Source organism: Megalobrama amblycephala, unplaced genomic scaffold (assembly GCF_018812025.1).
Source record: "Megalobrama amblycephala isolate DHTTF-2021 unplaced genomic scaffold, ASM1881202v1 scaffold399, whole genome shotgun sequence".
In the NCBI taxonomy this organism is placed as follows: Eukaryota; Metazoa; Chordata; class Actinopteri; order Cypriniformes; family Xenocyprididae; genus Megalobrama; species Megalobrama amblycephala.
In genome coordinates this window covers 228,706-244,685 of record NW_025953357.1, presented here as the reverse complement: position 1 = coordinate 244,685, position 15,980 = coordinate 228,706, and the positions used below count along the sequence as shown (strand labels likewise).

The 15,980-nt window shown below is 35.3% G+C and overlaps 1 protein-coding gene across 1 annotated transcript; it reads left to right on the top strand.

Annotated features, from left to right (window-relative positions):
- The first annotated feature begins 492 nt into the window (after window positions 1-492).
- On the top strand, window positions 493-12,201 carry LOC125261344. Its single transcript, XM_048179922.1, has 4 exons — window positions 493-626; window positions 5,736-5,859; window positions 9,252-9,304; window positions 9,386-12,201. The coding sequence occupies exon 4, from the start codon at window positions 9,513-9,515 to the stop codon at window positions 11,283-11,285; it is 1,773 nt and encodes a 590-aa protein (XP_048035879.1). The 5' UTR covers window positions 493-626; window positions 5,736-5,859; window positions 9,252-9,304; window positions 9,386-9,512; the 3' UTR covers window positions 11,286-12,201.
- The last annotated feature ends 3,779 nt before the right edge of the window (window positions 12,202-15,980 follow it).

The window sequence follows — 15,980 nt, the reverse complement described above, 5'->3', positions numbered from 1 at the left end:
TGTTTAGACTACTACGTTTGGTTTGCACCTGAACACACCTCGTTTTCAGACCAGCACGCCCATGGTTGAACAGCTGGGTGCAAATCCATTTGCTATTTAAACAATGTGGCACAGGAAGTGAAAATTATAAATGCGTCAGGCTGAAACTAGCAAAAAATACTTGTGTCGTGCCTGGCGCCGCATTGCACTGGGTGTATGATAGGGCCCATGGAGTGAAATCAAGAGCAACCACCACGTCTGATTTCAGGCCTTCCCTCTTAGCTCTCTCCAGCGCTGGAAAGCTTTTCTCTTTTGTTTTGTGTCTCATCTCTCTTTCTGCAATCTTTTTTCAAATCTTCCTCTTGCTCAAGTTGAAGAACACACAAAAAAAGGAAGTCCCCCCCTCCCCCTCCTCATGAAAGTCATGTGGTTTGCTGGAAAAAGTGAGCAGACATCTGATCTGACATCGATGTTACAAACACATTTTCTGATTGGTTGACAAGTTCACTTAATTAAGCCCACAAAGTAGTGGCAAAAGACTAGAGCAAAATAATTCAAGAACACAAGATATACATCTTATATAATAAGGCTATCCAGCAGAAAAGCAGAAAACGTCAGTTTGCGGTTTGGAACACAGATTTCCTCAGGTTTTGACTTTTTTGCATTTACATTTATTTGTTATTTCACTTTTATTAAAAAGTAGTAAAAAAAGTGTTTTTTTTTGTTTTTTTTTTTTTTTGTAAAATTAATGTCTAATTCATGGGATATTCTGGGAATGTTATTTTTTATTGGAACATTCCTGAAACAGATCTTGAGTCTTTGTTATGTCTCATACAGGTTAAAAGCAAATTAGGGAAGTTCTAAAATGCTCAACGTCAAAATGCTTAATATGGTTTCATGCATCAAGACAGAAATATTGGAGGGCACACATTATTAATAATACATTCTGTGCAGGCGTCTGACCAATCAGAGCAGAGATCAAGACAGATTCTTCAAATTAATCATTTTAGACTTGTGGTGATGTGCAATGTATATTATGTGAAAATGAAGGTGTTTTTGACCATGGATGCACAAAAAAATGTACAGTAGGAGACACATGGAATATTGTTTAAGATTTTGCATGCTATGCTACACAAACACATAGTTGAAATTTAATTAATTTGATAATTTCATGCTTTTTAAATTGTTTTGGTTTCCAAAATCAGATTTAATAATACATAACAATAAATAAATAAATTAATAAAATGCAATATGATGTGGAATAAAACGGTAACACTTTATATTACTGATCCTTCATTAATGAATAACACAGGAACAATTGAGTAACACACTGTTAACACTCTAGAAACTACTATTAGCTAACAATAAAGTGTGATTAATGAATTAGTAAGTAATAGTGCTCATTTGAAGGAGGTAGTTCACTATTAACTAATCAGTAACTACAGTTTTTCATTCCTCCCAGAGAGCTACTAAGAACTAAATACATGTTCTTAATTAATGTGAATATTGCATAATGTATAATTAATTCTAAATTAAAGGTCATGGTAACCCACTACACTGCATTCCAAATTATTATGCAAGTGACATATCAGTAAGATTTCAGTACAATAAACCTTCAGATTTTAGTTTTTCTAAGAAAATGTTTGTTTGTTTATTTATCCATGTCTTTTTAGATAACTGGTATCAATCTCAGACAAAATAATTTGCCAGATCTATGGAAACCCTACTTAGAGTTTGTTCCACATTATTAAGCAAGTCACAGTTCTCATGCAATATGGGGAGGAAGAAAGATCTTTCTGAAGATGAAAAGCATGAAATGGTGCAATGTTGTGCAAAAGGCATGAAAACAACTAATATTGTGTGAAACTGAATGGAAATTATCAAATTATCATAAGATTTTTGAGTGATTTAGAGCACAGCAGAACTCTTATTAATTAAAGTTCCTGTCAAAAAAATTAATTGTATTAAAAGGGTAGCTATAAAAAAAGCCAGTGTTGAGCAGCAAACAGGTATTTGAAGCTGCTGGTGTCTCTGGAGTCTCAAGAGTCTCAAGAAGCTCTCCATGGAGGCTGGCAGTTGTGCGTAAAGATGCATTTCAGCCACTCCAAACCAAAGCTCACAAAGACAAATGTTTACAGTGGGTTTAGAAATACATGAAGACTAATTTTTAAATAATTTTATTCACTGACTAATGCCGTACTACAGTGGATGGTCTAAATGGATGGATTTCTGGATGGTTGGTGAATGGCCACCCCGTTCCAACAAGACTGCGACGTCAGCAAGGAGCTGGCGGATGATGATTTGGGCTGGAATGTTGGGAAGTGAGATGGAAGGTCACTTTAGAGTTTCTTAGGGTATTAACATATCTTTTGCAAGATATGTGGAGTTCAACATTGCACCATTTCATGCTTTTCATCTTCAGAAAGATCTTTCTTCCTCCCCATATTGCATGAGAACTGTGACTTGCTTAATAATGCGGAACAACCTCTAAAGCCGGGGACACACCTAACGATTAGCTGAAACATTCTAAGACTGAACTGAAAACACATACAGTGATTGTTTCCTGCTACTGAAGCAGATTTAAATACTTACACATGGAATTTGAACACCGACTGTAATCGCAGACTGAACGCGACTGGACGCGTTTGAGCGCGATCAGTCATATCAATTTACATTCATAATCGGCCTTACAATCGTTAAGTGTGTGCACGGCTTAAGTAGGGTTTCCATAGACCTGGCAAATTATTTTGTCTGAGATTGATACCCCTTATCTAAAAAGACATGGATAAATAAACAAACAAACATTTTCTTAGAAAAACTAAATTCTGTCACTTGCATAATAATTTGGAACGCATTGTAGTAATGACTGAGTATTACCAAATACTTAAGAAGGAATTACTAATTATTATTCTAAAGTGAAAAACATGATAACTCTCTAGTAACTACTGAAGTCTTTGTAAACTTTAGATGTTTTTGTAAAGTATTCGATAGTAATAACTCAAGAGTTACTACACTCTAAAAAAGGCTGGGTTAAAAACAACCCAAGTTGGGTTGAAAATGGACAAACCCAGCGGTTGGGTTAAATGTTTGCCCAACCTGCTGGGTTGTTTTATTTAACCCAAATTTTTTTTTAAAAAATTACTGTACGGCTGGCTTAAAATGAACCCAAAATAGGTTGGAAATTAAAAATCAGACACATAATTACTAGAGGCAACAATAATAATCAAAAGATGAGCATTTATTAATAAGCAATTTAATAAATGTTTATTGTTTAAGTATTATTCAAATGTTTGTTTATTAAACATATTAATAAATATTAATTTCCAACATATTATGGGTTCATTTTAAGCAAGAAATACAGTAATTTTTAAACAATTTTTGGGTTAAATAAAACTACCCAGCAGGTTGGGCAAACATTTAACCCAATCGCTGGGTTTGTCCATTTTCAACCCAACTTGGGTTGTTTTTAACCCAGCATTTTTTAGAGTGTATATAACTCTAAATAACTACTTCTTATTTGGATCAATTTTCTAAAGTGAAGATCAACCCTCAAGTTATTACTTAAGTGTTACCAAATATCATAAGGAATTACTGTACAAAAACATCTAAAGTTTACAAAGACTTCAGTAGTTACTAGAGAGTTATCATGTTTTTCACTTTAGAATACTAATACAAATAATTAGTAATTCCTTCTGAAGGATTTGGTCATTACTAGTGTGTTACCAAGACCTTTACTTTAGAATGAATTATACATTATGCATTATTCATGTCAATTATGAACCTGTATATATATATATGGGAGGTATGAAAAAACAGTAGTTACTGATTAGTTAACAGTGAACTACCACCTTCAACTGACACTATTACTTATTAATTCATTCAATCAGAATGAATTCAATTGATTCAATCAATCAATTCAATCAGAGTTTATTATTAGTTAATAGTAGTTACTAGAGTGTTAATAGTGTGTTACTCAGTTGTTCCTGTGTAGTTATTCATTAACGAAGGATCAGTATTCTAAAGTGTTACCACAAATTTATTAAGCGCTAGTGAACAATGTTTAACCCTCAAACACTGTTGTTTTGTGTTGTCGACATCAAGTCAAGAAGACACTGTTTTCTGCATTGAGAAAAATTCTCTTTCTATCCTAAATCCCATGTGACACCACAGCAGAATAACCTTTAGTTGTGTTCTTGTCATTTTACAGACGACCGCTTCTGAAATCAATCAGATTTGCAAAACACTTCTCCTTTAAAGATGGGACAGTACCCGCTTTATTTGAACCAACTGGCTCCACTCACAACTAAGTGATTAATTACTGATGAATTTATTGTCTACTAAGTGTCAGTGTTGGGGGTAACGCATTACAAGTAACTTAAGTTACGTAATCAGATTACTTTTTCAAGTAACTAGTAAAGTAACGCATTACTTTTTCAATTTACAACAAAATATCTAAGTTACTTTTTCAAATAAGTAACGCAAGTTACTTTTTCACATTTATTGACTGACATGTTGTCCCCATGTTGAGAGAAATAAAGTGCAGAGATATTGTGTGCGCTGTGTAAGTATGATGGTTATTGTAGTTCTATGTGAATGTGAACATGCAGTTACTCATCTCACTTGCACGAAATTATTCAGTATTCCTCAAAATGAATAAAAACAGTGAAATGCAATCTCAGAATTTTTGCAAACCTGTAATAATTCACTATATTAAATTACACAAATATACTTTATGTATTTAATCTCAATTATTAACCAATGTCTTTGCTGCTGACCTTCAATATATCTAATTCAACCATACTAATAAGCAGAAATACTTTAGATAAGATTTAGAAATAAGAACTAGAACTTCCTTCTCCTGTATCCTATTCTTCTTAAATCCAGAACGGCAGCACATCTGAAAGGTTTGTTTGAGCTGCGCCCTCTACTGTACAGATGTAAATATGCTTTTCCTTCAGCCTGAGGCTTATTGATTTCACTTTTGGTGTGAAAGGGCCTTTTTTGCCAAAAATAGAACTTTTTTGTTGTTATTAAAAAAACAAACAAACAAGCAAGCCCAGCCCCGGTGAGAAAAAGTAACGCAAAAGTAAAGTAACGCATTACTTTTCATAAAAAGTAACGAAGTAACGCAATTAGTTACTTTTTTAGGGAGTAACGCAATATTGTAATGCATTACTTTTAAAAGTAACTTTCCCCAACACTGCTAAGTGTTCAAAATACATACATGAGTAAAAACTTGCACTGATAAATGTTCTGCTAAAGTCGCCCTTGCGATGGAGATTCTGGTTAAATTTCCAATGTTTCATCATCAGACTCAAAATGTATATTGCCATCATTACTGTTTTGACAGCACTTTTTTTTCCCTTCACAATGAATGGGCATTTTGTTTTCGACGCATACTGTAAGGGGTAGACCAATCACTACAGACAATCAGAGCAGAGATCCAGACAGACTCTTCAAACGAATCATTTCAGACTCTTTGAAAAATGAGGTCCTGTGCAATGATTATGCAATTAGTGAAAGTGTTTTTTGTTTGTTTTGTTTTACTTTGGATGCATGTAAACCTAGTATGAGTCCTCCAAAACAAATGAGCAACAATTAAAACATAATTGGAGCACTTTAAAGTAATAATGTGTGAAACAAAAAAACGCATATTCCCAGAACAGTGAGATGGTCAGTATAAACAGCTATGGAGGGAGGGGCTCATTCAGCAAAAATTTGGCAAGGACTAACACATTGCTTCATTTTAAAAACAGACATGACTAAAGCTCTTTGGAGAACTGTGACGGTGAATCTACTGATATTTCTCTAAGACAGTGTATATAAATTTACTGGACCCTGTAAGTTTTCGAGATTTGCTGTGTATTTCTGCTAGACAAGGTAAGGACTTTAATTCATTTCTGTTATATAACCAAACTACTTTTTTCCCTCTAATCCACATTTTATGTTGAATCGATATTATTTAATATTTTGTAATTCAATTGCATATAAAATTTCCATCCAATTTAATCACATAAATCCAATGTAAAAAAATGTTAACTTCTACTTAAGCTTCCCCAGTATGTTCAGTTGACATTCAATTAAATAAAGGTTATGTTAACTGATAATCTGCAATTTAAGATTGTGTAATACATAAACCTTACTCTTTTAAAGGTACAATCTGTAAAATATCCGCAGTAAAATATCCAAAAAACACTAGGCTAGTGTTATATATTTTGTCCAGCTGATGACTAACAATATCTCTAATGTTTTCAACTACTTGTAAATCATGAGAAAATTCCCATTCTAAACAGTGACACGGGGCAGTGCAGTCGCCTGTCAATGACGTCAGTTACCCTTTGTTACCGCCTTTACTGACGTAGAAACCACATGACAACAGTGTCGTGGACAAATGCGGAAGTAGTGTCTAGCGTCAAGCAAACCACTAGCTTGCTTCAAGCTGTTCCTTATTTACTTCTTGCACATTTTATGGTGGATTGTGTTACTTATTTAAGGAACATAATTACTGTTTACCATCTGCCGCTGGTTCTGTCAACAAGGACAGCTCCCGTAAACCTCATACTCATGACCGGAAAAGCGGAAGCGGCGCCGGCGACTGTGACATAATAAAAGTCCCGCTGCTCGTGAGGCGTGTGTTGCGCAATCGCTCCAGCTCCTCGTTCAGCTCCCGCAACACTCGGTCCTGCTCTGCTTCATACTACAGTAACGTTAATAATCGCATCCATGAACATGAGTTCTTCCCGACTCCAATCCCTATTCTTTTGCACCGTCCGTTGAGATGGAGGCCACATGTCCCAAGTTTCCGCTCTAAAACTTGGCGTCATCAAACTACGCCTTTGTTTTGAATAGGCTTCTAGCGACCTCTAGCGGAAAAAAATATTACAGATTGTACCTTTAATATAACTTATTCTTACTTGCTTTATATAACTACCTTACATTTCATTATTTATATTAAATAAATGGTCAAAACATGTTACATTCATAAACATTTATTGTCTCAATTGCTGCAGGAATAATAAGAAACATCCAATCTGACAATAAATAGAACATAATGTAGTATTTGACAAGTTAAGGCTGTTTTCAGCAGTTTGTGCCTTCTCCCATACTAACGCAATGGTTATGGCTCCTTGTTTGACTTTTTAGTTTTAAGTCTGTGTGCCAACAAGTTCATAGATCAACAAGGAACCAAATTTCAACATCAAGCATTATTTTCACATATTCAAAGTAACATTGGGATCTCTTAGCATAGTATGGTAGTTTGTGCTTTTGCTTGTCTGAAACTTGACACACAACTGTAAATGGTTACATTCCTTGTAAACATGTGTTCAAACAAATAACCAATCAGGACACTTAGGGAAAAAAGAAAAGCAATCTGAAGGATTATATTTTACCTTACATATAACAGGTTTTCTGTTGTCTGTCACATATCAGCATTTTGACATTCAGATGTACAAACCTGGACAAGGAATAGCACAAGGGCTAACATCTCTGTTAAAGGGTTAGTTCACCCATTTTTTTTTTTTTTTTTTATTAATTACTCACCCTAATGTTGCTCCAAACCCCTAAGACCTTCATTAATCTTCAGTCCACAAATTAAGATATTATGTGTGTACAACGTCAACTGCGTAGGAGACTGACATAAAAGGGAAGAAATTTTGTATAAAGTCATTATTCATTAAGGTTGAACCACTGTAGTCACGTTGACTATTTTAACCTTTCTGGGCCTTGAAAGCGGTAGATGTGTTGTAGTCTATCTGAGGTCAGACAGCTCACGGATTTCATCAAAAATAACCTAATTTGTGTTCTGAAGATAAATGGTGTGTGTAACGACATGAGGGTGAGTAATTAATGACAGAAATTTCATTTTTAGGTGAACTAACCCTTTAAAAATATCAGAGTTAAATGAAGCCAAGGTGCATTAGGTGTAGTCTCTTGATTTGAATTAGTGTCATCAATCATACTGTCTTCAATTTGTTACAGAAGTTTGAAAGTTTTCAAAAAGTCACAAAAAGTGGTCTCAGAAATTCCTCTCTCAGCTCCTTCAGGATTGCAGTCCTAAGCAAGTAAATGAATGAATGAATAAATATATAACACCTTGTTTAGTTTCACTGAAATATTGGCAGCACACAGCAATATACTATATGTTTTGGTCATTACAAAAAGTACATATACAAGTACAAACCTGGAATTCTGGAAGAATTCTGGAAAACTGTAGTGTGGAAAAAGTGTAGTGTACAGTCAAGTTTGAAGTGTATGTTTCACACTGAAAAATATTAAAAACAGTGATTGGTTATAGTTCAATCTTTGTAATTAGTTCCAAAGTAATTAGTTCCAAAGTAGAATATGCTTTATTCACGGCCAGAGGACCTTGAATCAATCACAGAGAATCCCACCGGCAAGAAGAATACAGCAGTTTATATAGGAGCATTCTGCAATATGTTTGGTTCTTCATATGTCAAACCCTTCTGTTACTAGGTAAAGCAAGATCTGCCCAAATCATCTGTTTATTAGTTTGTTGGTTACTCAATATCATGGGGCTATTTTATTTGGTTGTCTAGCTGTCCCAAAGTTTAATTCCCCCTTTTCTAATTTTTGGACATGATTCAGACACATACTGACTTAGGCCCAAAGTTTGAGTACATTTAGGTTTCAAAAACATATGTTATTCCTGCAAGGAAAAATAAATGTTAGTTATGATTAATTAAAAAATTCCATCACACACAACAAATAACCAAATTCAAAATCTGCAAATATAATATGCATTTTAACATTATATATATATATATATATATATATATATATATATATATATATATATATATATATAAGGACTTTAAGTAAAATGTTAACATTTTACCAAAACTTTTCTATTCTCGAAAAAAAAAAAAAAAAATATTCATGTCTCAACAGTTTATTAGAAATTATGACATAAAATATGTGTGCTTAGAACCATTATCTTTATCGCCTCTTTTTTTGAGGCTGATTTCTAGATGTAAAACCCACACTATGTTTTGTTTCACATACCGTACACTGAGAAAGAGCATTTACACACTGTTGGTAAATCATTCATAGGCATTTCAGCAGGATGTTATGAAATTTTAACTTCTTAATCTTCTAGAATAAGTTCCCCTTTAATGGATTTTAAGAGATGGATGTATTGTAAGTCTCAGTAAATGTTGTTCCTTCACTGAGACAATGGTCTTAATTTTTTTAAATTGTTCTGTTTTAATACAAAATAACAGTACATAAAATAATTGCTTTGTTTTGTGCAGTGTTGAACAGATCTGACATCAATCAGAGCAGCAGATGATCACAACCTGTTAATGTGAGTATATCTTTCTGTCTCTAATGAACTGAAATCCTGAATTATGCACAATTTTGACACAAAGGTTTATTTTTAATACAGAAGTGTAGACATTACTTTAGCCAGGAAGAAGAGAGGATCCGTGGATAAAGACCTTGAAGAAGTAATACCACATTGAGGGAAGGGTGAATTAATCCATAACTTTGTTCCTAAGTTGCTCTGTTTCATCATGAGTTTAAACTGCTTCCAATGGGCTTTTAAATCATCTGGAAATGGCAAAACCACTCTTGAGAAAGGGGGTAAAAACCCACCTGATGTCACTTTAGATCATGTAGCTAAGGATTTGTTGTTGTATTTTAATGAGTTTGAGCAAATACCTGAGACTAAAACAAAGATTGAAAAGAAATACGATGTTAAAAATGAGCATGGACATAATTGCTGGCCAGCTGATGATATCAAACGAGCTTGGGGAAAAACACAAAGAATGGATATGAAATCAAGCAGAAGAAAACACTGGGCTTGTGTGATATTGCTGCAGGTGTTAAAACAATTCATTTGTGATGAGTGTAAACAAAACGCAGCACAGGAGGAATCCGGTGTTGCATCAGAAAATCAGTCTATAACGTCTAGCACAGACGAAGATCCTGAGGTAAATTCAAACGATAGTGAAACCAGTGATTCTGAATCGGTGAATGAGAACGAGGATGATTCAGTTAACAACTGTGAGCAGCAAACTTTACTTGAAAAGTTTGAGTTGTGTGTAATAGATGTGCATGATGAAGAGAATGTAAGCTGTGAAAATGTTCTTCGGTCAACAAATATTAATCTAGTTCATGGCAAAGCACCAAGAGTGAAAGAAAACTCAGAAGACAGATCATTTCGAAGCAATGATGTGCTGGAGACAGGGGAAGCTGCTGAGGGAGATAAGCGTTCAAAAAGAAAGTGTTTGACAGATGATGTCGAGAAGATTGCAAAACCATCTCCAGACATAAAGAGGAAGAGAATAAATTCTCTTGCCAATTCCAAAGGCCAGTCCGGGACTGATAAAAAAGATAAATCCACCACCTGCATATTTATCCCATTCACACAAATGTTTGACAGTTATTCAATCTCAATGTCTTGTGATGATGATGACTCTAACTATAAATTAATAGATGGATTACCTTCAAAGATAAAAAAAGACACTGATGAAAGAACTGAAATAGACATAAGGAAGAGAAAATCTTATGTCATGTCATTCGACAAAAAAACAAATAATGCTTTATGGGTGTATGAAATATTGAACATTCACACTTTACCTTTTTTAAAGAAACAAGGATTTATTAAGGGTGATGAACCAGACTATCCAGTTAGAAGCAATACATCTGTGATGAACTGTGAAAAAGGTCATCTTGCTGCAGCTGCCAATCACAAGTGGTGTCAAGAAGCCTATAAGGACACTTTTTATTTGAGCAACATGACGCCACAGGTGAAGATTTTAAACAAGGGCTTGTGGAAAATGCTGGAGAAAGAGTGTCGAAATAAAAGACTGAAAGATTCAGTCAGGAATGTCCATGTGTACTCTGGACCACTTTTCCTAACTGAAAGTTCAAAATATAAGGTGAAATTTGATAAAGTAGTGCCAACTCACTACTTTAAGGTGATAATTGTGGAGAATGAAAAAGGGAGAGTAGAAGAGCCGGAATGCTATCTGATGCCCAATGATGAATCAGAATACCAAGAAGAATCAAAAGACAGCAAAAAACAAACTAACGCAAAGGACAAATATGCAAAAAAATTAAAGAAATTAAAAGGATACCAGGTGCCCATTCAAGTAATTGAGGAAATATCTGGACTGAGATTTACTGAAAAAAAAACTGAACTGACAGACTGTAGAAAGACAGGGACGTGGACAGGAAACAAAAGGAAAAAAACTGAACTGACAGACTGTAGAAATACAGGGACGTGGACAGGAAACCAAGGGAAAACAACTATTGTACTAGACATCACAATAAGCCATTAACCACACTGAATCAACATCACTTTTGCACCTGCAATTAGTGTTGATAAATGTTGAAATTTAATGCCATTGAATCAATGTTACAATGTGACGTTGGTTCAAAATCATGCTTGCACAACTGATTAAAAAAGCCACACATCCTGAAATCAGTTGTAGAAAAGAGAAGACAATAAATCTCTGAATATCCCAGCAGAGGATCATTACTAACCAGATTAACTTTATTTCTGTCAGACGTGTACAAAGTTTCATAGAACAGAGGTTTAGATAATGATGATTTATTGAGTTTTGTTTGCAGCAAGGGCTGTCAATAGATTCTTTTTTTATTCATGATAATCGCATTTATCGTGAAATTAAGCATACACCATTTATCTTGTTTAACACATCCATTTTTTTTTCATCATTGCCTATATATTAGATTGAAGTGTGATTTTCAGATACAGAAATTGAACAAAGTAATCAATTATAAAATAACTGCATAAGAACTAATTTGAATAATTAAATAAAGATGAAACATTAAGTTACAAAAGCTATTCAGTCAAGAGTGATTTATTCGTCTTTTGATTATCATCACACACACAAATCAGGAATATTAGACTGCTGTCCCTTTAAGACATAATTCAAAGATCTAGTACACTGAGACTGATACACATGCGTTGTCTGTCTCATTTTTCTCTTATGACATAACCTACTATGTTTGTTAGGATAATCGCTAAAATGGGCATTTGTGAATTTGTCCATTTAGGTGCAAGACTTGAAAGAGAATTTGCGCGCTGTGACGCGGCTCTCCATGAACGCATTTCGGATGACTGCATACACACGTTTAAAGCAGATGTCTTAACAAATGTAGACCGGGAAGATTTTAAAATGAACAGTTCATTCATAAATATGTAAGATCGCAGTGGAAATACAAACCGGAAGTCAAAAGACAACGAGCGCAGCGCTAAAAAGGGGCGGGGCTACATAAGGTCTATCCATGGGTTTCAAAGACGTCACTTCCGCTATGCCCGCCGCCATATTTGTGTCCGGTCAGAGCTGCGCGCTCTGTTTAAGTCTATGGTGACAGCAGCTACAACTACCAGAGGAAGGCCAACAAAACACTCGCAGAAGGTTCACAACAAATTTACAATATGTCTGGGATATGTGGTGCTGTTAGCCGTTTCAACAGTCGTCAGAACTGCAAATTTATTTGATCCCAAAGGAGTTAGATCGGCAGAATTATTGGTTTCATTCAGAAAGGACCATACCACTGGCAGCCAAACAGCAATGCACAACATTAATAACTGCTGGGACTGTCATTTACATAAGATTATAATTGTATACAATATTGTATTAAAATATTGTGAATTCTAGTTGCTGTGTTTCGGCGTGTTATTACAGGATGAACAAATTCACGACACGAGCTGACTACATTACTTAGTTCAAGTACATGCGTGCATGATTTTGTGCAAATATAAGTTGTAATTTTATGTCTATCTTGTATAAATATATACCTTATATAGGATTTGTTCCGTTGAGTTAATTAACTTTGTTTACGGGTTTTTACAGGGTTGCCAACTCTCACGCATCTGGCGTGACACTCACGCTTTCAGCATCAATCTCACGCTCTCACGCACACGCAAGAAATGTCACGCCAAAATCCATTCTTCTCCCCTCTCAATCCGTTACTTTCTGTTGATGAGTAGCCTAGACCACAGCGTATTAATGACAGGAGAGGAGGCCCACAGCTGTTACATCTCCCTACAACGTTCTCACTGCAGTATTCTCTGATCGTTGATTGGCTGAAAACCTTGCACCTGATACGTCAGTTGCGTGTGAGAAGTGAGAGAGAGCCCCTGCCGCGCGCGCGCACTCAATATACAGAGCGGCCAAAGCGTCAAGCACAGAACATCTTCAGCACTCCCGGATCGTGCACACTCCGATGCTAGCCAGGCTGCTTCTGCTTTACACACCATGGCCGTTATTTTCTCGAGAAAAGGAGTTTTCTCATAGCGTTTGCAACGCAATACTCGTTCCCTTATCTCTCAGGGAACCGAGGTTACGTAAGTAACCGAGTAAGTTATTTACGTTTTGTTATATAACAACCGATATGACAATTTTAGCACATTTATCAGCTATACATTCATTCAGTGTTTTCCATTAATGACCCTCTGCTGCCGCCACCGTTTCATAATGAACTGAAAATTTAAAACATACTACGTTTGCCAACGAACTAAAATCGAAACTGTGATATGGCTTTGTGCCTTTATAAAACAGCAAAAGACAGTGATTAAGTATATATACAGTCTGTCTGTGCTGCGTGTTTTAAAGAGAAGTGAGCGCATTTGCGCACGCGATCAGCTGGTGATCAAAATAAAAGCTCAAGGATATCTTTTAAAAAGAAATGAGTACAAAAGTATTGTAAAAAAAATGTTTGAACCCTTTTTAATGTCCAGGTACAAGTCAATGCTGTTTCTTTCTTCAATTTGCACACTGTACATGGGTTGAAGCTCTTAATTTTGAGTTTCCAGAGTGCACCAGACTGATGCATTTAACCTTAAAATGTACAAAATTTTCTTCCGGGGGGGCATGCCCCCGGACCCCCCTAGCGGAGGTACATCCAACAAAGTTTTACAAATTACAGTGTCAAATAATGTACATTTTCATACGACAACAAAAGCTCCTTTCATGTCATTAAAGCTATTAATAGAAAATTGAAATGTCTTTGGACAAATATAGATTTGGGCTAAGCCCCTAATGTTTACAATGTCTGGCTCCGCCCCTGTCAGGTAACAAAACTGACGAAAAATAAAATAAATTATTTCACCCCAGTGATACTAAGTAAACATGGACTGACATTGATTTTTAAAATTAGGGTTACCAAACATTTTCTCCGCGCACACGCGCAAACTGAATTTTTTACAAAGTCTCACTCCAGCCAAAGTCCCAAAGTTGGCAACCCTGGCTTTTATTCTCTTCAGCTTCAGCGTGCGCAGCTCAAACAGCAATGATTATGTCATTAAAATGTTTACAGTAATATTAAAATTTTCATATTTTAAAAAAAAAAAATGATACGTTATTTTTAATAACTAGCTCTTATATTGTTCTTGTATTATATTCAGCAACACATGGTTTGATTAATAAGGATCACGAACAATAACAGATTTTTTTCTCAAGTCATCTCATTTTGATAGTATTATTTGAGCTGCGCGCGCTGAATGAACATCCGTAAAATGAAGCGCTTTAAGTTAATTAACTCAAAGGAACGCATCCTATATAGGGCAATTCATATATATTTATACAAGATAGACATAAAATTACAACTTATATTTGCACAAAATCACGCACACATGTACTTGAACTAAGTAATGTAGTCAGCTCGTGTCGTGAATTTGTTCATCCTGTAATAACACGCCGAAACACAGCAACTAGAATTCACAATATTTTAATACAATATTGTATACAATTATAATCTTATGTAAATGACAGTCCCAGCAGTTATTAATGTTGTGCATTGCTGTTTGGCTGCCAGTGGTATGGTCCTTTCTGAATGAAGCCAATAATTCTGCCGATCTAACTCCTTTGGGATCAAATAAATTTGCAGTTCTGACGACTGTTGAAACGGCTAACAGCACCACATATCCCAGACATATTGTAAATTTGTTGTGGACCTTCTGAGAGTGTTTCGTTGGCCTTCCTCTGCTAGTTGTAGCTGCTGTCACCATAGACTTAAACAGAGCGCGCAGCTGTGACCGGACACAAATATGGCGGCGATAGAATACAGTGACGTCACATGAAACCCATGGATACCAAGACATTTTCTCTGCTATCATTTCTATAATAACACATGTATCGTATTAAATAATTATTATTCTCAGTGAATAAATATTACTTATTAAATAAAAAAAAAATAAAAAAAAAATCTTTGGGTTAATCAACTGAGAGTTCAGGGTAGCCTATATGTGATAGTAAGTTAACCTTGCTTTCTGAAATACCCCCCTGATCTTACTCAGAGTTTAATCTCCATTTATAGGAATTGTTAGTGTGATGGGTGCATATCCCACCTCACGTGATTAGCCTTACCATTGTGTTTGAATTAATGTTTAATTTAATATGGTTTGCTACTTTTATTTGAATCCCCTCTTTACAAGTTAACAGCAGTCCAAGATTGCTCGAGCAGTGATGGCCTCATTCCATGTGGAAGCAGACAAAGGGAGAGGTGGTGCTTCAATCTCCTAATTTGTGCTGTGCCAGAGGAAGTTGGACTGTACCATAATGTTTTGGGTTAGAGGGGATCTTTGGTGTTATGTTATTTTGTTATGTCATTCAATCTGTTTGTTGGGTTGAGTATTTTAGGTAAATGATTGTATGATGGCATATATTCTGTGATTTTTGTTATTTTGTTTGAGTTTATTTGGTAAAGTTATTATTTGATATGTACCTTTACTTGGGTTGGTATGTGCTAAAGGGGTATTTATAGCAATGACCAGATGAGCAGAAGTTAGTCAGGGTTGTCTAGCCACAGTAACATCATGGCCAGTTGATCTCAGTAGTTTTTGTTATTTTGTTTACAGGGGAGAGTTACTTTACTTTGCTTTGTTTATTTTGGAAATGATTTTCAACTTCCCTGTTAAGTTTATTCTTTTTGTTGGAACAAATAAACCCTGCTCATTTTTGCCCAATACCTGTCCAGTTTGTTCTTGGCCACACCACCACAGTTAG